The 24,571-nt window shown below is 38.5% G+C and overlaps 1 protein-coding gene across 1 annotated transcript in view; it reads left to right on the top strand.

Annotated features, from left to right (window-relative positions):
- Positions 1-24,571, top strand: part of ASXL1 (ASXL transcriptional regulator 1) — a 112,970-nt gene that overhangs the window by 10,163 nt on the left and 78,236 nt on the right. Inside the window, exon 4 of the mRNA XM_007934547.1 lies at positions 14-122. Coding sequence (XP_007932738.1) covers positions 14-122 — 109 coding nt within the window. The remainder of the gene's footprint in view (positions 1-13; positions 123-24,571) is intronic.

Genomic DNA, 24,571 nt, shown 5'->3' on the forward strand with positions numbered 1-24,571 from the left:
GTGTGTTTTACAGTGGGACATCCCCTCTTGCGTGCCTCAATGCCATGCTACATTCCAATTCAAGAGGGGGAGAGGGGCTGTTTTATAAACTGCCTGGCCGAATCAGCCTTTTCACACTCAAAGTAAGTAATATAAGCTCTGTTTTAGTGCTGTGGTTCTCAAACTTTTAGTGTGCATAGGGATCATCTGGAGTGCTTGTAAAATACAGATTTTTTGGGCTCTACCCCAGATTTCTGAATCAGTAGGTCTGGGATAGGGCCCATGAATTTGCATTTCTAATAAGCAGTCAGGTGATACTGATGCTGTTTGTCCTAAATGGCACTTTGAGTGGGATGTTCTAGTGTGAACAGGATATTAGCAATTATTTGGTCAAATCAGCTATTGTCTCTGTATTCTGCTTTTGCTTGTCTGTGTCTTTGTAGATGGTATGAAATTGGAGAGTAAGTATGTATGAGGGTAATTTTAATTGTGCCTTAATTAGAATTTTGTTTTTAGTAATACTGTGAAGGATAAGTTACTGGGTACCTGAAATAAGATCTGCTCTATGGAAAATAACTGAAATATGAACATATTGTGGAAATTCAAAAGCTTATTAGCATTACTAAGTGACAGTAATTACAAAGGGATAGAACTTACATCAGACTTTATGATAAAACATAAATAGCCTTAAAATTAATTGACTGATTTTTTTCTACTGTTTGGGATAAATATGGTTATTGTTTAGACCAGTGGTCAGCAAACTTTAGGGGCTAGACAAAAAATATTTTAAACTTTGAGACCAGTATGGTTGTAACTACTCAACTCTGCCATTGTAGCAGGAAGGCAGCCATAGACAATAAGCAAACAAATGGGGATATTCTAGTAAAACTGTGTTTCAGTACAACTGTGTATAAAAACAAATGGCAGGCCAGGTTTGGCTTACAAGCTGTAGTTTACCAACCTCTGATTTAGACAAAAGATGATCTGTTGACAGTGGGGACACTGAGAATTTGATGCTAACCCTCCTACTCCCCCATAATGCATTTATAAATTGTAGTAGTTGTTACACAAACCTTTCCCTTTTAGTTTTGTTTTATTGATAGACTGTATTAATTAAAAAATAATCTAATACTTCAACAAATATCAGCTATATAACTGGTAGTTAAAAACCTTGGTTTTACATACCCATCAAATCTTACATTTTTTATATTTTCTGTATTGCTTTTATTTTTAATATTTTGGACCTTTTCCCCTTTTTGTCCTTGTTTGTTTTTGTTGTTAAGAGGCAGCATAGTATAGTGTCAGGAACTAAGCCTTGGGGGAGACAGAGCCCCAAGTTTAAAACCTAGCTTTGTATTCTGAGATAGATTTAGCCCTGTTTATGGTGGTGGTTGCATCCCTGGCGCAGTCAGTCCTTAATAAATGGTAGCCTTTATAGTATTCTTTCAGGTTCTTCATCCTTAAATGCTTATTAGTGGTATTTTTCTATTTCAGTTGGAGTTAAGGAGGAAAAATACCTTTTTCTCTATGAGCACCTTGAGGATAGGAACTGAGTTTTATTTTTTAACTAATAATTTATTGTGTCTTAGGTGAAAGTTTATATAATAAATTCAATTTCCTTTTAACAAGTTTTATACAGATTGTTCTGTGCCATTGGTTACAAGTGTCAGCATTCTCATTATTTCCATTATGTTCGTTCTGTTTCCATCAATCTAGCTTCCTTTTCCCTCCCTGCTGTTTGATCTTTGCTTTTTGGTAACTGTTGACTGTTTGGTCTCATATAGTTAATTGTTTAAGGGAGCACACTGCTCATGAGTGATAATATTAATTTTATAAGCCAGTCTGTTCTTTGGCTGAAAGGTGACCTGCAGAAATAGTTTAAATTTTGAGTTCAAAGGCTATCGTAGGATGATAGTCTTGATTGTTCCTCTAGTCTCTGTTGATCCACTAGATCTGGCCACTTTTAGGAATTTGAGTTTTGTGTACATTTTTCTCCTATTCTATCTAGGCCTGACTTACATTTTTATAATTTGACTCGGCAGAATTTTTTTTTTTTTATTGTGATTTGGGTGAAGATTTACAGAGCAAATTCACTTTCCATACAGTAGTTCACATATACTTTGTCTCATGTCATTGACCACAGTTTACCACAATGCAACAGCTCCCTTCCCACTTCCTCCCCATAGTTACTAGTTACCTCTTCCCAGTGTCCATCCCTCCATGGAATCCTGCCCCCTGAGCTGTCTCCCTGTGCATAAGCAGCCCTTCTTTCTCCCATGCTTGTTCTCTCCAAAGAGTGTATCTACTTGAGGCAAATGTTCAACTCATACGCCTCTGGGCAGAGTTTGTGGTATAGTTCGTGCTTAGTTAAGTTTGAATTGAATTACATTCCTTAGTTTAAATTTTAATATATCTTTGAGTTATATTTTTTCTACTTTATTTGTGAGCTTTCATTTTTCATGACAAACCTTGGAAAGCACTATTGTATGAATCTGTTGTACACTTGCTTGCTGCTTCCATTAACCTGCAGCTGGTGTCTGAGTCTGAGGATGTCCGTGCCACATCATCTCTGCTGCTGTTTGACGTTGCTTCTCCTCCGTAGCATTTTGCTCATTGGCGTTGTGCGTGAGCATCATTTCTCTGATACTTGTTGTGCTGTCTTTGGATTGTTTGTTTGACTGGTTCCTTCAGGCGGACTCTAAGTCCCTTGAGGGCATAGTCCATGTCTTATTCATTTCAGTATTCACAGTATTAGGTACAAATAGCCTTCAATAAATGTTTATTTAGTGAATGAATTAGTGAATAAAGTCTTCATTGTGGTACTTTATTATCTTTCATTTTGACATGTAATGATAAATTCTGGTCATAATTGTGATGAAACTGTTTATATATCCACTTTGTTATCCAGCTCAAATCTCAAAGCCAAAGTGAAAGGTCCCTACTGCTGTAGCTTTAGTAGAATTTTTGCTTGTTTAATTATTTCTGTGTTTGTGATTTAATGTATTTGACTTGGTATAAAAACAATATATGTGTTTATGTGCAGAATGCAAATTTCTAACAGAAAGTGAAAGTAAGCCATAAAATTCTGCTACCTGTAATCACTCTTAACAATATATCATTTCTCTAGATATTTTATGTTAAATAATAATTTATATTATTCATAAATTAATAAAGAATTGGATCATATTCCTTATAGCTTTGGTGCTTACTTTATTCAGGTAATATCTTTCCAGCCACTTTCTGTGATGTTACATATAAACCAAAAAACCAAACTCATTGCTGTTGAGTCGATATCTACTCATAGTGACCCCTCTTTGGGTTTCCGAGACAGTATCTCTACAGAAGTAGATTGCCCAGTCTTCCTTTCAAGAAGGTATACCTTAATCTTTTTGAAGACCGTTAATAGGACTCCAGGTTATGAATGTGTGGTAATGTATTAGCCTCTTGTTAAATTCGTCATTAACACCACATTGTCTGCCAGAAGTTGTGCAGGTGTTTACTTTATTGCTGTTCAGGAATGGATGAGAAAGGATACAAAAAATCTGAACTAGCTGATTACATCTTGTTTATCTGAAAACCTGAGTCTGTCTAATAAACACTTAAATCCAAGGTAATGTTAAGTATATTTTTCTTTCTTTATATCCTTCAGGTTTTTATTTTGAAGGTTTTCAAGCTTTCAGAAAAATTGGAGGAATACTACAGTTAACAGTGTCCCACTTATGTAACTTTCATCTAGATTCACTGATTGTTAGAGATTTGTCATATTTGCTTTAACCCTTGCTACATAGGTGTATTTTTTTAAGAACCATTTGACAGTGTTAATGAATACAAACATTACACCTCACCCTTATGTATTTTATAATGTATGTCTTAAGGATACGGGTACATAGCCACAATATCATTATCACTTTCAAGAAACTTAACATTGATAAGAGTAATATATAGTCTGTGTTCAAATTTTTCTTTATTTTCCCAAAACTATCCTTTAGGGCTTATTTTTTATGTACACCATCCATTCAAGGATCATGCATTGCATTTGATTGTCATATCCTTTTAACCTTGTTTAATATAGAACAGTTCCCTTGCATTGTTTTGTTTTCATGACATTGAATTTTTAAAGCATCTTACAGAATTAAATATGTTTTTAAAGAACTCATAAGAATTTAGAAATCTTGGTACTGCCTGGATAATGTGTACTATTCCAGGTAGTGGCCCAAAGCCACTCAGCAGCGAAGGATGGAATGTGATGGGATAATTTGCACAGTTTTCTACCCAAGGATAGTTTGGTCAGGATCTTGCCTGCAATAATGGACAGCAAGACACATTATTTAACTCATATTTCTCATTTGAAAATGGTAGTGACCGCTTTGAAATTTGTAGACATTTTCTTTGCCTAAGCTTTCTCCCCTGTAAGGGAAAACATGTGTAGAATAACTTGGTAATTTTTCTCGTCCCTGCTTGGAAATCTCTTCTGGTGGGCCCTCCAGTTGAGAATTTTATTTATCTGTGTGGTTTTGTAGGAGCTCTGATAACATAGTGCTTAAGGTATTTGACTGCTAACCAGAAGGCTGGTGGTTGAAACCCACCAGCCACTCCTCGGAAAGAAGATTGGGTGAACTACTTCCATTATGATATCGCCTTGGAAGCCCAAGGAGGGGTCACTGTGAGTCGGATCTGACTTGATGGCAGTGAGTTTTCAGAGTTTTTAGTGTGGTTTTGCTACTTAAATGAAAACAGGAATTCTTTCAGTTCTGGATACATTTGTATGGCTTTATCCAGAATTCTCAGAGGATCACTGATAGTCTGGAGTCTTTGGCCATGGCACAGGATGTCTTCTCTGATGGAAGTTGTTCTAGGTGATATGATGGTAAATCTGACGCTATATATGGGTATTTGTGTCAGTTCTTAGAGTTAGTCCTCTGGAGTGGATTAGATAGAGGAAATCTATTCTTGTTTTGAATTGTTGGTTTGAGTTACTCTCCTTAAGCTTTTCCTGATGTCAGTTGTCTGTGTCAGTCATTATCTAGTTAGAGATAGGATTTATATTGTTCTTTGAACTTGGGATCTCCTATCCTCAGGAAGTACTGTGCGCCCCTTGTAGTGTTCTCCTGTCTTAGGACTTTCATGCTGAACTATTACGCTTTTGTGACTGAGTGGTTGTTTCACTGGTAAATGTAAATTGGGTTGGTGAATGGTCATTCCAGTACTCATTGTTGGACGTACCTGAAGTCATCTGATTGTTACTCAGTTTTGTTGCTGCTTAAATTGAGATTTCACTCCTGGCTATTTGCATTTTATGATACGTTATGTGTCATCTTCAGGAATAGCAGTGAAACACTGTCTAATATATTACTGGAAAACTATGAATAGCAGCAGAACATTGTCTGATATAGTGCTAGAAAATGAGCTCAGGTCGAAAGGCACTCACAATAAGACTAGGAAAGAGCTGCCTCAAAGTATTTGACCTTAATGATGTAGATGGACTAAATCTTTTAGAACCTTACTTTGCTGATGAGAACAACTGTAAACACTCATTAATCAGAAAGTGAAATGTATGGAGTATGATTGAAAGTTGTCAGAAATGAAATGGAACGCATAAAGATTGACATCCTGGGCATTAACCAAACCAAACTCACTGCCATCGAGTCTGTTTGACTCATGGTGACCCTGCCTTGGGTTTCCAAGGTGGTGTCTCTACAGAAGTAGATTGCCCAGTCTTCCTTCTGAGGGGTAGCTGGTTGGTTTGAACTACCAGCCTTCTGGTTAGCAGTCACATGCCTTAGGCACTATGCCACCAGAGCTCCTGGGCATTAGTGAGCCAAAATGGACTGGCATTGGCCATTTTGAATCAGACAGTCATCTGGAGTACTATGCTGAGAAAGACAAATTGAAGAGGAATGATATCACATTCATCCTCAAAAAGAACATTTCAAGAGCTATTCTGAAGTACAGTGTTGTCAGTGATAGGATAATACCTATATGGCTACAAGGAAGACCAGTTAATACTACTATTACTCAGATCGACACACCAACCACTAAATCCAAAGATTAAAAAATTGATGATTTTTACCAACTTCTGCAGTCTGAAATTGACCAGACATGCAGGCAGGATGTATTGATAAATTGCTGGTGATTAGAATGTCAAATGAAGGTTGGAAATGAAGGTGCTTTGGTAGTTGGAAAATATGGCCTTGATGGTAGAAATGATGCTGGAGATTGCATGATAGAATTTAGCCAGAGCAACTACTTATTTATTGCAATTACCTTTCCAAGTGTATAAACGGAACTATACATGTGGACCTTGCCAGATGGATTACACAGGAATTAAATTGACTATATCTGTGGAAAGAGGCAATAGAGAAAGAAGCTTAATATTACCAGTCAAAACAAATCCAGGAGCTGACTGGAACAGACCATCAGTTGCTTATCTGCAAGTTCAGGTTGAAGCTGAAGAAAATTAAAACAAGTCTACAAGAGAGCCAAAATATAACCTCAGTATATCCCACTTGACTGTAGAGACTATCTGAAGAATAGACTTGATGCATTGAACATCAGTGACCAAACACCAGATATGTTGTGGGATAACTTGAAGAACATCATACATGAAGAAAGCAAAGATCATTCAAAAGACAGGAAAGGAGGAAAATGGATGGATGGCAGAAGAGACTCTGAAACTTGCTCTTGAATGGAGAGTAGCTAAAGTAAATGGAAAAAATAATGAACTGAACAGAAGATTTCAAAAGGCAGCTTGAGAAGACAAAGTGAAAGAGTTATAATGAAATGTGCAAAGACCTGGAGTTAGGAAACCAAAAGGGAAGAACATGCTTGGCATTTCTCAAACTGAAAGAACTGCAATAAAAATTCAAGCCTTGAATTGCAGTATTGAAGGATTCTGTGGGCAAAATATTGAATAATGCAGGAAACATCAAAAGAAGATGGAAGGAATATACAGACTCACTGTATCAAAAAAAATTGGTGGATGTTAAACCATTTCAGGAGGTAGCATATGATCAAGAACCAATGGTACTGAAGGAAGAAACCTGAGCTGCCATGAAGGAATAAGTGAAAAGGCTCAAGGAATTGATGGAACACCCATGGAGATGTTTTAGTAAACATCTCTGGAGGTGCTAACTCATTTATGCCATGAAGTTTAGGAGATAGCTACCTGGCCAAAGACTGGAAGCGATAGATACTTGTGCCTATTTCAAAGAAAGGTGATCCAATAGGAAGTGGAAATTTTCCAACAATATCAATAATATCACACACATACACAGATACACACGCACAAACCCAAACTCACTGCCGTGGAGTCAGTTTGACTCATAGTGACCCCTCCTTGGGTTTCCGAGGTGGTATGTCTAGGGAAGTAGATTGCCCAATCATCTTTCTGAGGAGTGGCTGCTGGGTTTGAACTGCCTGCCTTCTGGTTAGCAATCGGATGCCTTAGGCGCTATGCCACCTGAGCACATTCAAGTAAAATATTGCTGAAAATAATTAAAAAATGGTTGTAGCAGTGTATTGACTGGGAACTGCCAGAAATTCAAGCTGGATTCAGAAGAGGACGTGAAATGAGGGATATCATTGCTGATGTCAGATGGATCTTGGCTGAAAGCAAAGAAACTAGAAAGGTGTTTACTTGTGTTTTATTGACCATGCAAAAGCAGTTGACTGTGTGGATCATAACAAATTATGGATAATACTGTGAAGAATGGGAATTCCAACACTTACTTGGGCTTGTGAGGAACCTGTACGTAGACCAAGAGGCTGTCATTCGAACAGAGCAAGGGGATACTGTGTGGTTTAAAATGAGGAAAGATGTGTTTCAGGGTCGTATCCTTTCACCATACTTACTCACTCTGTATTTGTCGTTGTTAAGTGGTGTTGAGTTGGCTCTGACTCATAGCAACCCTCTGTACAACAGAATGAAACACTTTCTGGTTGTGTGCCATCCTCACAATCCTTGCTATACTTGAGCGCTTTGTTGCAGCCACTGTGTCCATTCATCTTGTCGAGGGTCTTCTTCTTCACTGACCCTCCACTTTACCACGCATGATATCCTTCTCCAGGGAATAGTCCCTTCTGACAACATGACCAAAGTAGGTGAGATGAAGTCTGGCCATTCTTGCTTCCAAGGAGTATTCTGGCTACACTTCTTCCAAGACAAATTTGTTGGTTCATCTGGCAGTCCATGGTACTTTCAGTGTTCTTTGCCAACACCCCAATTCTAGAAGTATCAACTCTTCTTTAGTCTTCCTTATTCATTGTCCAGCTTTCACATGCATATGAGGCAATTGAAAATATGATGGCTTGAGTTAGGAACACCTTAGTTGTCAACATGATCTCTCCTCTCTTCAGCACTTAAAGGAGGTCTTTTGCAGTAGATGTGCCTGATGCAATATGATACCTGATTTCTTGACTGCTCCTTCCATGGTGTTGATTGTGGATCCAAGTAAAATGAAATCTTTGACAACTTCAATCTTTCTCCATCTATCATGATGCTGTTTATTTGTCCAGTGGAGGATTTTCTTTTGTCTTTTTTTTTTTTTTAATGTTGAGGTGTAATCCATACTGCAGACTGTAGTGTTTAATCTTCATCAGTAAGTGCTTCCAGTCATACTCACTTTCAGCACGCAAGGTTGTGTTGTCTGCACATTTCAGATTTTTAATGAGTTTTCCTCCAATCCTGATGCCACGTTCTTCATATTGTCTAGCTTCTCGGATTATTTGCTCAGTGTACAGATTAAATTAAGTGTGATGAAAGGATACAGCCCTGATGCACACCCTTCCTGATTTTAGACCATGCAGTATTCCCTTGTTCTGTTTGAACAAAAGTCCCTTATAGATTCCTTATGAGCACAATGAAGTGTTTTGGAATTCCCTTTCTTCTCAATGTTAGCTATAGTTTGTTATGATCCCCACAGTCAAAATGCTTTTGCGTAGCAAATAAAGCATATAATATGCTGAGCAAATAATCTGAGAAACTGGACTGTATGAAGAAGGCATCAGGATTGGAGGAAAACTCATTAACAGCCTGCAATATGCAGATGACACTGCCTTGCTTACTGAAAGTAAAGATGACTTGAAGTACTTACTGATGAAGATCAAAGACTATAGTCTTCGTATGGATTACACCTCAATGTAAAGAAAACAAAAATCTTCACAAGTAGACCAGTAAGCAACATCACAATTAATGGAGAAAAGATAGACGTTGTCAGGGATTTTATTTTACTTGGATCCTCAATTAATGCCAATGGAAGCAGCAGTTAAGAAATCACATGTTGTATTGCATTGGGTACAGCTACTGCAAAAGACATGTTTAAAGTGTTAAGGAGCAAAGATGTCACTTTGAAGACTGCCTAACTAAAGACATCTTATTTTCAGTCACCTCATATGCATGTGAAGGCTGGATAATAAGGAAGACCAAAGAATAGTGGATGTCTTTGATCTGTGATATTGGCAAAGAATATGGAATATACCATGGACTGCCAGAGGAGCGAACAAATCTGTCCTGGAAGAAGTGCAGCCAGAATGCTCTTTAGAAGTGGGAATGGCCAGACTTTTTTTTACCTACTTTGGTTGGGTTGTCAGAAAAGACCATTCCCTAGAGAAGGATGTCATGCTTGGTAAGGAAGAGGGTCAGCAGAAAAGGGGAACACCTTGAACGAAATGGATTGATGTAGTGGCAGCAATAATGGGTTCAAGTGTAGCAACAATTGTGAAAATGCCTCAAGATCGGGCAGTCTTTTGTTCTGTTCTGTGTAGGCTCCCTATGGTCAGAACTGACTCGGTGGCCTCTACCACCACCATAACAAGCCTTGGCTTAACTCCATTCATTCACTTCTTGATATTTAGTAGTAATACAAAGAGTTCTGAAATCATTGTTAAGTGTGGAGTTGTATAAAGGAGCACTACTGGTGCAGTGGTTAAGCACTCAGCTGCCAACCGAATGGTTGGTGTTTCTAAGCTACCAGCAGCTCTGCAGGAGAAAAGCCCTGGCTGTCTGCTCCTATAAAGATTATACCCTAGGAAACTCGGTGGGGCAGTTCTGCTGTGTCCCATAGGGTCACTATGAGTCTGAAGCAACACTATAGCACACAATAACATGGATTGTGCGTAAATATTTTAGTTAGAGTTACTTAAATAACATTGTGAAAATGCATTAATTATCTCCCTCCTTTCATGTGCTTTTTCCTTCTTCATGTTTGTAAACTATGGATTTTAATGTATGGATATTCAAGTGTAGTCGTCTATTTCCTTTATCAGGAAGATTCTTTTAGACTTTTTTATATTCTACATATTAGAAAGGTTCAACTGAGCTTGTTAAGGAAAGACCCTGAAGGCTGAGCCGTAATGTTGCCACCTATTTTTGTTAGGTGCTGGTGAGTTGGCTCTGACTCACAGCAACCCTGTGTACTGGATACAATAAAATCATGGAATCTTTACCATTTGAGAGACAATATCAGAATCCATTTTGATAGGTACACAGCAAGCAGATTGTTGTTTACAAAAAAAAAAAATTTAGATCAGATTATGTTACTCTCCTTCTTGTCACTGATTTACTTTCCTGACCTGCTCTTCTGGAACTTTCCCTTGATTATTTTACTTGACCACTGTAAAATTTGGGTAATAGTAGTAGAAGAAGCATCAGAACCTAATTTCGGGGGGGATAATGCAAATTGATAGCAGCCCAAGGCTTGATTTCTATGAGGTCTAGGTCAGACATCCCTACTCTTCAGCCTATTTGCCCAATTCTAACCTGACCGACCCACCCTCCTTGTGTGTTCTGTTTCTCTTTTGGGTTTGATAATCCATTGCAGTGGCTACTCACAACTAACAGACCATACTTAAAGGTAAGTGGTTCATTAAGGAAAAGGATGCAACTTGAGATCAGGATCAACAGGGTATACAACTCTGAGGATCGATCAGGAAGTCCATGCAAAGTCTCCTTTTAGTGTAGGACGCCTCTCTCACTTCTTAGCTGTGCAGGTCTCACTCTTGTCAGGACAGGCCCCTCTGAAAGAAGAGAAAAACACTGAGCCCCCTCAGTACACAAGCTCCTATTGGCCCTGATGTCTCTTACTACCAAATCTGCTGCGGGGGCCCTTCTGGGCCTCTTACTGTCTTCATTGTTACAGCCCTTGACTACGTTGATGGCTCTTTTAAGAGTACCTTTGCCTTCTTTCTCTTTTTTGCTTTTTTTCCTTCTGCTGCTTCCTGCTGTTGCTTTGTGTTTGAAAAACCTTGAAAGGCTAGTAGCTTCAATACACAAACTGACCAATCCCCTTCACACGTACTTAATTTGTATGTGGTTGTTGTAATATGCCATGGAGTCGATTTCAACTCCTAGCGACCCCTCCTTGGGTTTCCTAGGCAGTATCACTACAGAAGTAGTTTGCAGCATCTTTCTCCTGAGGAGTGGCTGGTGGGTTTGAACCGCCAGCCTTCTGGTTAGCAGTAAAATGCCTTAGGCACTATGCTACCTTATTTGCATAGTCTATTGACTAATCCTTGCAAGGTGTATACCAATCACAGGGCAGGCTTCAGTCTAGGACCAGACAAAAAGTATGAAAGCCAAGTTGTTTAGAACTTACTGATCAACCTGAATAAGACTATCTAAGGTAGAAAACTAGGGCACAAGTAACTCTTCAAGATTTAGGGGAAAAAAAAAATCTCTCTGATTTTTGAAAGAACCAAGGCAAAAGGTCACATTACACATGTAACTCATTTCAGCCCAGCCATCGTGGTCTTCAGTTTTCTCTCAAACACTTCAAACTTGTGCCCGTTTCAGGGCTTTTGCACTTGCTAGCCCTTCTTCCTGGAAAACTCTACTCCCAGGTCTTTGATTGGAGTTAACTTCTTGTCATTTGGTCCTAAGTTCAGTAGTATTTTCTCAGGGATATTTTCTCTAACAATTCTGACTCCACAACATTATTATGGCTTTTGTTTGTTTCATAGTGCTCTCAGTATCTGAAATTACCTTGTTTATTTGGTTATTTTTGGCCTCCCCCCTCTAGAATGTAAGTGCCAGCAAAACAGAGACTTTGTTTTCATAGTGTCCTTGTGTCTGCCACACAGTAAGTACTCAAATATCAGCTGAATGAAAAATAGAAAATAACAACATTAAATCTTAAGCCAGCTAATTGGCTTTATATTTTATCTTGCTTTTATGTCAGTTTTTGTTATAAAATATGTATCTGCACAGCAAGATGATTTTTGAGAACCATTTTTCTTCCCCCTGCCCTCTTTGGGGCACTTCTACGTAGATCTGTGAAAGAATCTGTTGACATTAGAAATAAATCTTTCTTTCCCAGACTGTGGCCATAATCTGCTTCCTCTTAACTGCTAAAGTAACCATCAGAAGCGGTTTAAACGTTTTAGGTACTTTTTAGACACCATATTATTATTATTATTACTAGAATCTTGAACTTTTTAGAAATTTCAGTTATTAGAAAAAAAAAGAATTTTTACTAATGGGATTTTTAGATAATGGTTTTTATAGTCTATATAAGCCTTAAGCCTAATCAAATATATTATTTTTTAAAGGTAGGTAGTCCCTGATTCATTGTGCATTTCGAGTTACAATGAACTGTACTTACCACTGTCTGTTGGTCCACCTTCCCCCATGTGCATCTCATCATGAGTAATAGATGTACTACATACGGTGTCGCAGCATATATTTTGCTGATGTTATTCTCAGATGACCATTCGCAAATGTTTAATATGGTTTACTGTTCAAACAGCTGCTGAATAGCAGGCTATGACATTAATAACGAAAACTGAAAATAAAAACAAAAAACTTAGTGTCAGAAACAACTTATGACAAGTCTTTAGAATGGAACCCCATGTCTAGTTGGGAACTACCTATAAACTTACAGTTTTAATGGGGGAAGGGATCTCAGATCATCTTACAGATGGGAAAGTGAACTTCTAACAGATTAAACAATTTTCTGTGATTGTAGATCTCTGTGACAAATGTGTGCGGCAGAGTTGAGATCAGAACCCAGGTCGTCACCTTTGAGTTTGCTTTCTTTTCATTATGGCAATGTAGATTAAATAGAGTTTTTCTTCATGTTTTATGACCTCTCATCTTTTTGAAGCATCTTGTGAGTTCCTTGGTATTTCTCAGAGTGTCATTTTTCCTCTCATTAGAGTGTCATTTTTCCTCTCTATAATGAGAACTCTTGTGATTGGTAAGCAAAAGTAGCTCTTTATATACTTTACATGGACATTGTTTGATTATGGCTGTTTGGTTGGGATTTTTGGACTCTGACTTTATTATATTGGCATATCTAATTGTTGGCTTTCTTTTCTCTACCTGAATGAGTGATATATGCTGGTAGCAAGAGCACTGTGATAGGAATTGGGTCTGGATTCCAGTGTAATACCTCATGTGTTACTGAATATCTATGTACCTTTTCTTGTCTCTGACACTGAGGAGTTAAAATAGATTGGTTGTTTAAATACTTATGGCATACTTTTTTTTTTTTTTTTAATCTGCAAAATATAAATAGATGATGTGAAGCTGCCCTGGTTGAAACAGGCATTGAGGGCCCAGCTTCTCCATCTTTTGTAGGTTCCACCATTCCAATTCCATGTCCTAAGCACCTAAGATAGCTTTTCAGGACCCTGGAGTTCTGTTGAAAACCTGGACAAAAAAATCAGTGTTCACATTGTTGTTATTGTTGTTATATGCTGTGGAGTCAGACTCGACTCATAGTGACCCCTCCTAGGGTTTCTGAGGTGGTATCACTACAGAAGTAGATTGCCCAACCTTCTTTCCAAGGAGTGGCTGGTGGGTTTGAACTGACAGCCTTCTGGTTAGCAGTCAAGTGCCTTAGGCACTATGCTACCAGAGCTCACATTCTAGCATGCAGATTATTTTGTGTGAGTAATAAGTCAGCCCTGGAATTTTTCTTTCTTTTAATTTTATTGTGATTTGGGTGAAAGTTTACAGAGCAAATTCATTTTCCATACAGTAGCTAACACACACTTTGTCTCATGATATTGACTGTGATTTCCCACAGTGCAACAGCTCTCTTCCCACTTCCTCCCCGTAGTTACCTCTTCACTGTGTCCTTCCCTCCTATGCACTCCAAGCTGTCTCCCTGTGCATACACAGCCCTTCTATTCTCCCATGATTGTTCTCTCCAAAGAGTGTATCTATGTAAGGTAAATGTTCAGTTCATATGCCTATCTTTTGTTTGGCTGGAAGCCACAGGTGTGGGTTCAATTCCAGACCTGACTAGGGGCCTTAGTCTCAGGGGTTTCACCAGGCTCTATTAGACCAGCAAACCTGGTCTTTTTTTAAAAAAATTATTTTGAGTTTTGTTCCACATTGTTCTCCCCTCTACCAGGATCTCCTACATAGATCCCCCTCTGTCTTTCTCATTCTTTTGTGATACTTATTGGAGGCTATTTTATTGTGAATCCTGTTCTACTCTATACTGTAGGAAGTCTGCACAGGAGGCCCAGTTAACAGAGCTCTGGTTAATTGTAGCATTATTTTTATTATTAATTTTTTAAATTGTGATCAAAATATACATAACATAAGCCAGTTCAACAATTTTTACATATATAATTCAGTGACATTAAGTTTCTATACAACCAAAAACCCAAACTCACTGCCATCGAGTCAGATCTGACTCATAGTGACCCCTCCTTGGTTTCTGAGGCGGTATCATTACAGAAATAGATTGCCCAACCTTCCTTCTGAGGAGTGGCTGGTGGGTTTGAACCGCCATCCTTCTATGCCACCAGAACTCCCCCTGTACAACCATTACCACTGTCTTTTTCCAAATTATTCCATCATCATTAATAGAAACTCAGTGCCCCTGAGCAATGACACACCCTGCCCTCTCCCTCTCCCTCTCCCCCCTCATATCTACTAATAAGCTTTGGTCTTTATACATTTGTCTATTATATATATATGGGATCTTAACAGTATTTACTGAAATGTGCAAAGAAGTGCAGTCAGAAAACCAAAAGGGAGGAACACAGTAATATGGATAACACAGTAAATGGAGAAAAGATTGAAGTTGTTGGGAATTTCTTTTTACTCACAATCAAAGCCCATGGAAGCAAACCAAGCAATCAGATGACATATTGCACTAGACAGATCTGCTACAAAAGAACTTTTAAAAATGTTAAAGAACAAAGATGACACTTTGAGCACTAAGGTGTGCCTGACCCAAGCCATGGTATTTTCAGTAGCCTCATATACATATGAAAGCTGGACAATGAATAAAGAAGACTGTAGAAGAAGTGATGCATTTGAGTTGTGGGAAGAATATTGAATATACCATGGAGTACTAATAGAACAAAGAAAATTTTGGAAGAAATAGAGCCAGAATGCTTCTTAGAAGGGAGAATGGCTAGACTTCATCTAATGTACCAGTCCTTGTAAAGGATATCATGCTTGATAAAGTAGAGAGTCAGTGAAAAAGGGGAAGACCCTTGATGAGATGGATTGACACAGTGGTTGTAACAGTGGGCAAAACAGCAATGATTGTGAGGATGGTTCAGGACCAGTCCCTGTTTCATTCTGTTGTATAGGGTCATGATCATTTGGAACTGACTCAATGGCACCTGACGACATTAAGTGCTGCTGTGTGCCAGGCATTTTGCTGGCTGTGGGTCAACTTAAATGTCAGTTCCTGAGAGGAGCCTTTCTTTATCTCTAAATTAAACTTTCTTTTTGTGCCCTGCACTTTATTCTACCACTTGCAAGCTTACATAATTATTGGGGTTACTATTTGATAAGTCTCTCCTAACTAGGCTGGGCAGGGAATTTGTAATATTTTGTTCTTGGCTATGTTTGTAGCACCTATTTTAGTAGGTGTTCAATAAATGTTGACTAAATGCAATGGATAAACAGAAGTAGCTTGTTTTACTTGCTCTAGTAGCAGTTTCTTATGCCAGACAGGTGAATTCATTCATAGTAATAATTTTCAGTATAAAAAGACAAATGTGTGATATGGAATGTTTATTAGCATTGTCTTTTTGTGGAGTATTTGAAAACCTCAAAAGTTGTAAACTTTATTTTCTCAGAAGAAAAAAGTAGTGTCCAGTGTTGCTTTTGAAATCTAATGCCATGCTGATTCCTGTATGTCCCCCCCCCCCTTTTTTTCCCCTGTTGTCTTTCCCTGAAAACTTTCAGGGTCTTATCTGTATTTATTTACCTTGGAATGGGTCTTTCTCTTGGGTCCATAGACTCATGTTTCTCAGGTCTGGGAAATTATAATACATTTTTTTTTTGAGTGGTAAGTACGTTGGTGTTTTTGTTCTGATAAACCGTCTATACTTAATTTTATGTTAGAAACATTCATTATACAAATAACAGATTTTAAATATTATTTATGTAGTATTCAGCCCATTCCTATTCTGTTGGTTGTGGCTTCTGTCTTTCACACTGCGAGTTTACTCAGATGTCTGCTGGTCTCTCTGGTGTAGGGCTTATTCTTGAGAGCCAGCCTCTTAATTTGCTTGTGGGAGATTCAGTGCACCATGATTTTGTATATTGGTGGTGGCTTCCCTTGGGTCTTTCGGAATTGTTGTTGCTTAGATTAGGGTAGCTGCCCCTACCTAATACAGACTTTTAAATAGTCCCCATGTTCTCAGCCCTTCATCCTTGGCTGCCATGGTACCTGGCTTATCTAAATTCTGAGTCCATCTGGAGTTTAAGGGATGAATTTGCTTGGTTCTTTTCACTGTCTCTCTCTAAACAAACAAACAAACAAAAACCCAAAAAACTCACTGCTGTTGAGTCATCTCCTACTCATAGTGACCCCTCCATGGGTTTCTGAGACAGTATCTCTACAGAAGTAGATTGCCTAGTCTTCTGAGGAGTGTCTGGTGGGTTTGAACCGTCAGCCCTCTGGTTAGCAGTCAGATGCCTTAGGCACTACACCACTATTGTTTTTCTTTGATAATTTGTCTCCTTTGCTTCTCCATCTGTTTCTCTGTCACTGAGAACTTCCAAATTGTATCGCTATCCTTGATACATCCTGGAGCCATAAGACTTGTGTATTCAGTTGTCTACTGCTATCTCTATTTGGATGTTTAATGACATCTTTAATTGTTATAAGACCTCTTTTTTTTTTTTTTTTTTCCTTAAGTCTGTTCTACTGTCAGTCATCCCTATCTCAGGTAATGGAGACTCCATATTTTAAATTGTTTAGGTTAGAAATCTTGGCGTCATCTTTAACTCCTTTCTTTTATTCTCATGGCATGTGAGATCTATCAGTATGTCTTACTGGCTTTACCTTCAGAAAATGTCTGATCTTACCAGTCGCCCTTCCCTACTTCCATCACCCTGGTTTGTGCCACCCTTTTCTCTCTCCTAGAGTGATTATTCTAGTAATTTCCTAACTGGTGTCCATACTTCCACTCTTGCCTCCTCCTCAGCCCAGGAGCCAGAGATAATCTGAAAATCAGAGTCAGATCATGTCACTCTTTTGCTCTAAACCTACCATTGACTCCCCCACCCCACCCCCAGTTAGGTTAAAGTCTACAATCTTACAGTCACTTGAGATGCACTATAATGCGATCTGTCTCCCACCCTCACTCCTACCCTTACCTAATTTCTCTCTCCCTGGTTCAGTCTCCTTGCTAAACATACTAGTCTCCTTAAACATACTGACCTGATTCCGTCTCAGGGCTTTTTGCCCTTGCTCTTGAGTCATTCTGGTGATACAGTGGTTAAAGCACTTGATGGCTACCCAAATGGAGAGTGGTTTGAACCTACCAGCTGTTCCATGGGAGAAAGATGTGGTAGTCTTCTTCCGTAAAGATACGCAACCTTGGAAACTCTGTGGGGCAATTCTATTTTGTCCTATAAGGTTATATTAGTTGGAGTTGACTTGATGTTGGTGAGTTTCTTTTTTAAATAGTTGCAGATGTCTGAAGGGGTTTTCCCCAAATGCTCTACTCCCACATCTTTTAAATCTTTGCTCAAATTGCACCCTGTCCCTTGTACCACCCCATAGCTCTCCCAGTCCCTGTTTCCTCCTTTGTATTTTTATGCTTGAGCTTGGTTAAGCACTCTGCTGTGTATCTAGTGGTTGGTGGTTTGAGCCCACCAGCCACTTCATGGAAGAAAGATGTGGCAGTCTGTTTCTGTAAAGATTATGGCCTTGGAAAATCTATGGTTGGTTTTACTCTGTGGAGTCACTGTGAGTTGGAATCAACTAGAACCCAGTGGGTTTGGGGTTTTTTTTGGATAGACTATATTATGTATCTATCCTGTTTATTGTAGCTCTGGTGGCTTAGTGCCTAAGGTATTTGACTACTAACCTACCAGCTGTTCTGTGGAAGGAAGGGGTGGGGGCAGTCTACTTCTGTAAAGATTTACCACCCAGTGGGGGTCACTGTGAGTCAGAATTGACTAGATGGCAGTGAGTTTGGTTTTTTAGTTCTATTTATTATTATTTGTCTCCCATGACTAAAAAGTAAGCTTCATTAGTGGAAGGATTTTTAATCTGTTGTTTTTTGGCCTCTAGGAAAAAAAGTAGGCACTCAACTATTGTGTGAGTAAAAGAATTATAGTTTATTTTCTTTAATCTAGCAATATAGTGAATTATATTACTAGATTCTTCCTGTCCAGGGCTCAAAGCAGCCTTGCATTCCTAGGATAAATGTCATCTTGACTTTTTTATTTTAAGTACACATTGCTTGATTTAGATTATAAGTAATTTATTTAGGATTTTTGCATCTGTATTCATAAATGACATGATCTATGATATTCCAATTTTAAACTTTGTCCAGTTGGTATCAAAACAAGCTTTGCTGTTTTCCCTGTCTTGATTCTCTGAAGTAGTTTCTTTGAGATGTTGTTTATTCTTTCTGGTAGGACATGTCTATAAACTCAACTGTGCATGGTTTGTTTTTATTATGGGATTATTTGGTTTTACTTTTTTTTATTGTGAAATATATCATTTATACCAAAGAGAATTTTTGTTATTTTAAAGAATAACTCAAAAAACAAAAAATGATGCACACTGTCTCCGCCAGCCTGCTCAAGGATAGACTGTTCTCAACACTCTTGAAGACCTAGCTCCTATTTCCTTCCTTCCCTGCTGAAGGTACCCACTATTCAGATTTCATGATAGTCATTGCTCAGTTTTATCCACGTGTGTATTGCTAAAGTTTAAGGTCATTGTATTACTCAATTTTGTCTGCTTTTAAAAATACCTGTGTGAATAGAGGTGGTGTAGTGCTCAAGGCATTTGACTGCTAACCAGAAGGCCGGTGGTTCAAGCCTACCAGCCACTCCTCAAAAGGAAGATTGGGCAATCTACTGCCATAGTGATACCACCTCGGGAACCTGAGGAGGGATCTCTGGGTTGGATCCTACTCGATGGCAGTGAGTTTGGTTTTTTGGTTATGTGTATAGAATCATATTTTATCTATTTTTCTCTGACTTGCTGCTTTTGCTTACTGTTTCAGAGCTTGTTCTATGTTAGTGCATTTAGTTGAAATATATTGTACCTTCTGTGTGTTGTTTTGTGACATGACTATACCATGATTTGTTTATCCATTCTACACTTGGACATGTGGGTAGTTTCTAGTTCTTTCAGTAGCACACAGTGTTGCACTGAGTGTTCTTGTCCTTGTCCCCTTGTGTGCATGTGTGGTAGCTTCTCTAGGGTGTGTACATTGCTGAGGATGGGACTGAGGGTAGGTTTTGCACCTAATCAACATTGATAAGGCAGCTGTTTTTCAAAGTGACTATGAGTCTGTACTCCTTGCAGCAGTGTATGAGAGATCTTGTTGCTCTGCATCCTGAGGAGTGTGCAGTTTTATAATTTTTGATAATCTGGTGAGTGTAAAATAGTATCATTGTAGTTTTCCCCCCTCAATTTAAAATCATGACATAATTTTTGGAGAGTAAAATTTACCTTTTTTAGTGTACTTGTATAAATTTCTGAGGGTTTTTTTTTTTTAATGCTCAAATTCATTTGATTGTTTTTTAGTTCAGATTTGTCTTGGCATTTTATTTGCTACTTTAACAGTGCTGTGGAAAGGTATGCCATGTATCACTTGGATGCGTTTACTTCAGTAGACATTGTTGGTATTAATATGATTCTACCCCCCTTTTTAAAATGAAGGTTTATGTTTATATGCAGTATAATTTGTGCAGTCCTGCGAGTCTTGACAGAAGTATGTAGATGGGTAATTACCACCATAATTAAGATATAGAACAGTTCCATCACCCCAGAAAGTTTACCCCTGTCCTTTTGTAGTCATTCTTGCTTCTCACTCCCAGCTCCTGGCAACCATCGATCTATTTTCTGCCCCTGCAGTTTTGCCTTTTCCAGAATGTCATATAAATGGAATCACACAGTGTGTAGCCTTTTGAGTCTGACTTCTCTCACTTAGCAGTAGTTTGTTTTTATTGCTGAGTAGTATTCCATTGTTTAGATATTACAAAAAGGGCATGGTGGTGGAGTCTGACCTCTAATTTCACAAGGGGGAGAGAGAAGTTTCATGACATAGATTGCATTCCCCATAATGCTTACAGCTCTCTTGCCACTACCTCCCTGTGGTTACCATTTCTTTGTTTCCTGTGCATTCCTGCCGACTGAGCTATCTCCCTGTGCAAGTACTGCTTTTCTTATCTCCGTGATCTCCCATGAGTTTACCTACTTGGTGTAAATGTTCACCTTATATGCCTGTCTGTTGTTTGGCTGGAAGCCCCAGGAGTGAGTTCAGTTCCAGGCCCTAAGGGTGACTAGGGTCCATAGCCTCAAGGGTTTCACCAGTCTCTATCAGGCTAGTACTAGCCTGGTCTTTTTTATAACTTTGATTTTGTTGGAGTGGAATTTCTTGATTTGTGGTAATTTACGTTTAATTTTTTAAGAAATTACCAAGTTGTTTTCCAAAGTGTCTGTACCATGCTATATTAAAGTTTTTTTGTATTTTTAGTTCTAATAAACTTTGAAGTTTATGTCCCTGGCAGTGTCTTTTTTTCTGACATCTACTGTGATATTGATACAGCTAATATATCTTACTAATTTTTGCATTGTATGCCCTCCCCCATCATTTACTGTTAACTCATCTGTGTCTTTATATTTAAGGTTTCTTTATATTTATAGTTGGATCTTGCTTCTTTATCCATTTAATAATTTCTGTCTTTTAACTGGAATGCTTGGACCATATACTTTTTTTTTTAAAACTTGTTACTGTGATTTGAGTGAAATTTATAGAGTTGATTTTTCATACAACTCTTCATACATGTTTTGTTTCTTGACATTGAATTCAGTTCCCACAGTGTAATAGCACTCTTTGGCTTTTTCCCGGTGTTTACCATTTCTGTTCATCCTTTCCTATTCCTTACTGCTTTCTGAGCTTTATCCTTGGGCAGTTTCTGCCCTTCTGATCTCGTCTGGTTGATTGTCCTAAGAAGTGCCGACCTCCTTGGTGTTCATCCCATGTGCCTGTTTTTGGGTGAAAGTTGAGCCACAGGGATGAATTTGCTTCCAGGCTTGAAGGGTCACTAAAGGCTATAGTCTTGGGTGTTCCATCAATTCTGTCAGAGCAGTAAGCCCTATCTTTTTAATTATTGTGTGTTTTGTTCCACATTTTTCTCCCATTTTATCTAAGACCTTGTTTTGTGATCCTTTTTAGAGTGGTTGGCATTAGTAGCCAGGCACCATCTAGTTCTGGTTGCAGGGAGGCTAGGAATCATGTGGTCCATTAGACCTTTCCACTGAATGCCTTAACCACTGCACCACAAAGCCACTTTGATCCCATGTAGATAGTTCTTAAAAGAGCATAATGCTCAAGGCAGGGATTTTCTACTAGTTAAGTTAAACTACTGTTCAGTTTTAAGAAGACTTCAGGGAATATTTTTGGTATTAAGACTTAAAGATTATCCCAGAGCAGTAGTTTATTCACCCTCTATGGCTCTAGAAAATATGGAGTCCAGGAGAATTTGAAGTTTTGGTCATTTTGGTCATTTTCCCCCTTTTCATCAGGGTTCTTCTCTAGCATCTTTGATCAAAATGTTTAGTAATGCTAGCTAGACACTATCTAGTTCTGGTCTCATGACAAAGGAGGCAGTTGTTCATGGAGGCAATTAGCCACATACTCCATATCGTCCTCCTATTTCTGACTCTGTTTCCTCTATTATTCTATTCAAATACAGACCAATTGTGCCTTGAAAAGCCGCTTGTAAACTTTTAATACCTCAGGCACTATGCAAGGAAGTAGGGGGTAGAACAGAAGCACTAACAACACGTTATTGGGCCTGTTAACTGGGATGCCCCATGAAACCATAACCCTAAACATCTGAATCAAGGAACCAAATCCTCAGCAATAGACTTTGCTTTTTAAGAATAGTTTCAGGTTTACTGAAAAATTAAACAGAAAGTACAGAGAGTTTAAACATCCTCCTTCCCCTTGCATATTGCTTCTCTTATTAACATCTTGTATTATTGTGGTATATTTGTACAATTGATAAACCAATATTGATGCATTACTAATAACTAAAGCCTGTAGTTTACATTAGGGTTCACTCTTTGTGTTGTACAGTTTTGGTGAAATGGGTTCCTTTATGTGATCTTTTGCTTTGATTCTTTGGAAAAACAGCTTGAGAGATTTTTTGCCCTAAGTGTTGAGGAGTTAGTTACCTTTGACTGATTTAATTTTCTGCCTCAGCGAGTTGATTACTTTTGTCCAGTTTGATTGACATTTTCTGGGCAAGTTGTAAACATCTAGACTTTTGATCTATACCTGAGCTGCAGGGTACACACCAATTGGTCATTATACTCATGCAAATGAAGTGACTTGCACTGTGCAAGTGATTATAGCCTACTGTGCAAATGAAGTGTCTCTGGCCTACAGATGGCTCAGTTTGTGGCCCTCCTGGGAGGGGCCATGCCTTGACAAGGACACGTATACACATATATGTGTGTGTGTGTATATACAGACACACACATATAAAATGTATATTCAGCTAGGCACATGGCAGTTTTCCAGACAAGCAGCAGCTGACAAGAAGAAGGAAGAGAGAAACAAAAAGAAAGATTAGGAACCTCATTAAAAAAAATAAAAAAACTGTAACATGGGTCAAGGGCTGAAACACTGAAGGCACTGACAGGCGGAGCCAGCGACAACAGGCCCGGAGGGGGCCCAGCAGCGGGGCTGGCAGTGATGTGCCCAGAGGGATCTGGCAGCAGGATCGGTGGTCACGGACAGCAGGGCCAAGAGGAGCTTGTCCTGGGGGGTCTGAGAAGAACCTGCCCTGAGGATGCTGAGAAGGGAGCTTGTTCTCCGGACCACGTGGAGGCCTGCAAGAGTATCCTGTACTGAAGGGAGACTTTCCCACATTCTTTCTGATATTGATCTGAGTTTGATCTTGATCCCAAGTTGTACCCTTTTAACTGCCTTGATGAACCATTGAACTGTAAGTACAATTTATGAGTTCTGTGAGATGCAGCAAATTTCCAAACTCAAGCAGGAGGGAGAGTAGCCAGTGTCGAGATGGAGTGGTATATCAGCTTGGAGAATGAAAATCTATGATATATATGACCTCTGTGTCATAGGAATTGGCTTTGTGCTGATTCTTGTATTTGAAATTATTTGTACAATAGTCCTATGGGTTTTGACAAATGCTTAATGTCATATGTCCACCGTTATAGTATAAATTGTTTTAAAAGTTAGCATTTGTTGAGATTTACAAATTTATTGGTTTACCATTTTCTTTTTTTTTAAAGTTTATTTTATTTATATTTTTTTCACTGTTCCCTCCCTCCCCTCCCCTCTCACCCCTGGTAACCAACAAAGTAAGTTTCCTTCCATATGTAAATCTTTTCTCGACTTTTTATAATAATGAGCTAATACTGTATTTGTCCTTCTGTGATTGACTTACTACTTCACTCAGCATAATGTCCTCTGAGTTCATCCATGTTATGTAGGTTTACTTTTGCTTTTTGTATTCCATTCCTTCCTTCAGTATTTTTTTTTCACATTAATGTTCATCCTTTTAAAAATTCTTTCAGTAAGGAGCTATCAGTAATAAACTGCATTTGTATATCTTAAGGCTTTTGTTTTGTTCTTACTTTCAGATGATTTTTTGGCTATGTAATTACTGTAGTTTATTTTCTCTCATCACTTGGAAAATGTTATTCCCTTATTTTCTGGCATCTTTTGCTACTTTTGAGAAGTCTGCTACCTAATTGTTCTTACTTTATAGTCCACAAACTCTTTTCTTCTTTATTGCTTTTAATATTTCATGTTTATGTGTGTTCTGAAGTTTTGCTATAAAAATGTGTTTATATATCTGAAAACTTAGTCATCACTTTTGGCCAACATGTTTTCCAATACCACCTTTCTTTCTTTCTTTCTATCTCTTTCTCTCTCTGTCTCTCTCTGTCTCTGTCTTTGTCTCTCTCTCTCTATTTTTATTGTGATTTGGGTGAAAGTTTACAGAGAAAATTCATTTGCTATACAGCAGTTCATACACATTTTGTTTCATGACATTGACTGCAATTCCCCACAATGTAACAGCTCTCTTCCGACTTCCTCCCATAGTTACCTTTTCCCTGTGTCCTTCCCTCCCATGCACTCCCACCCCCTGAGCTACCTCCCCCCC

This window comes from Orycteropus afer, unplaced genomic scaffold (genome assembly GCF_000298275.1).
Source record: "Orycteropus afer afer isolate SDZICR_OR568_19922 unplaced genomic scaffold, OryAfe1.0 scaffold00020, whole genome shotgun sequence".
NCBI classification, from domain to species: Eukaryota; Metazoa; Chordata; class Mammalia; order Tubulidentata; family Orycteropodidae; genus Orycteropus; species Orycteropus afer.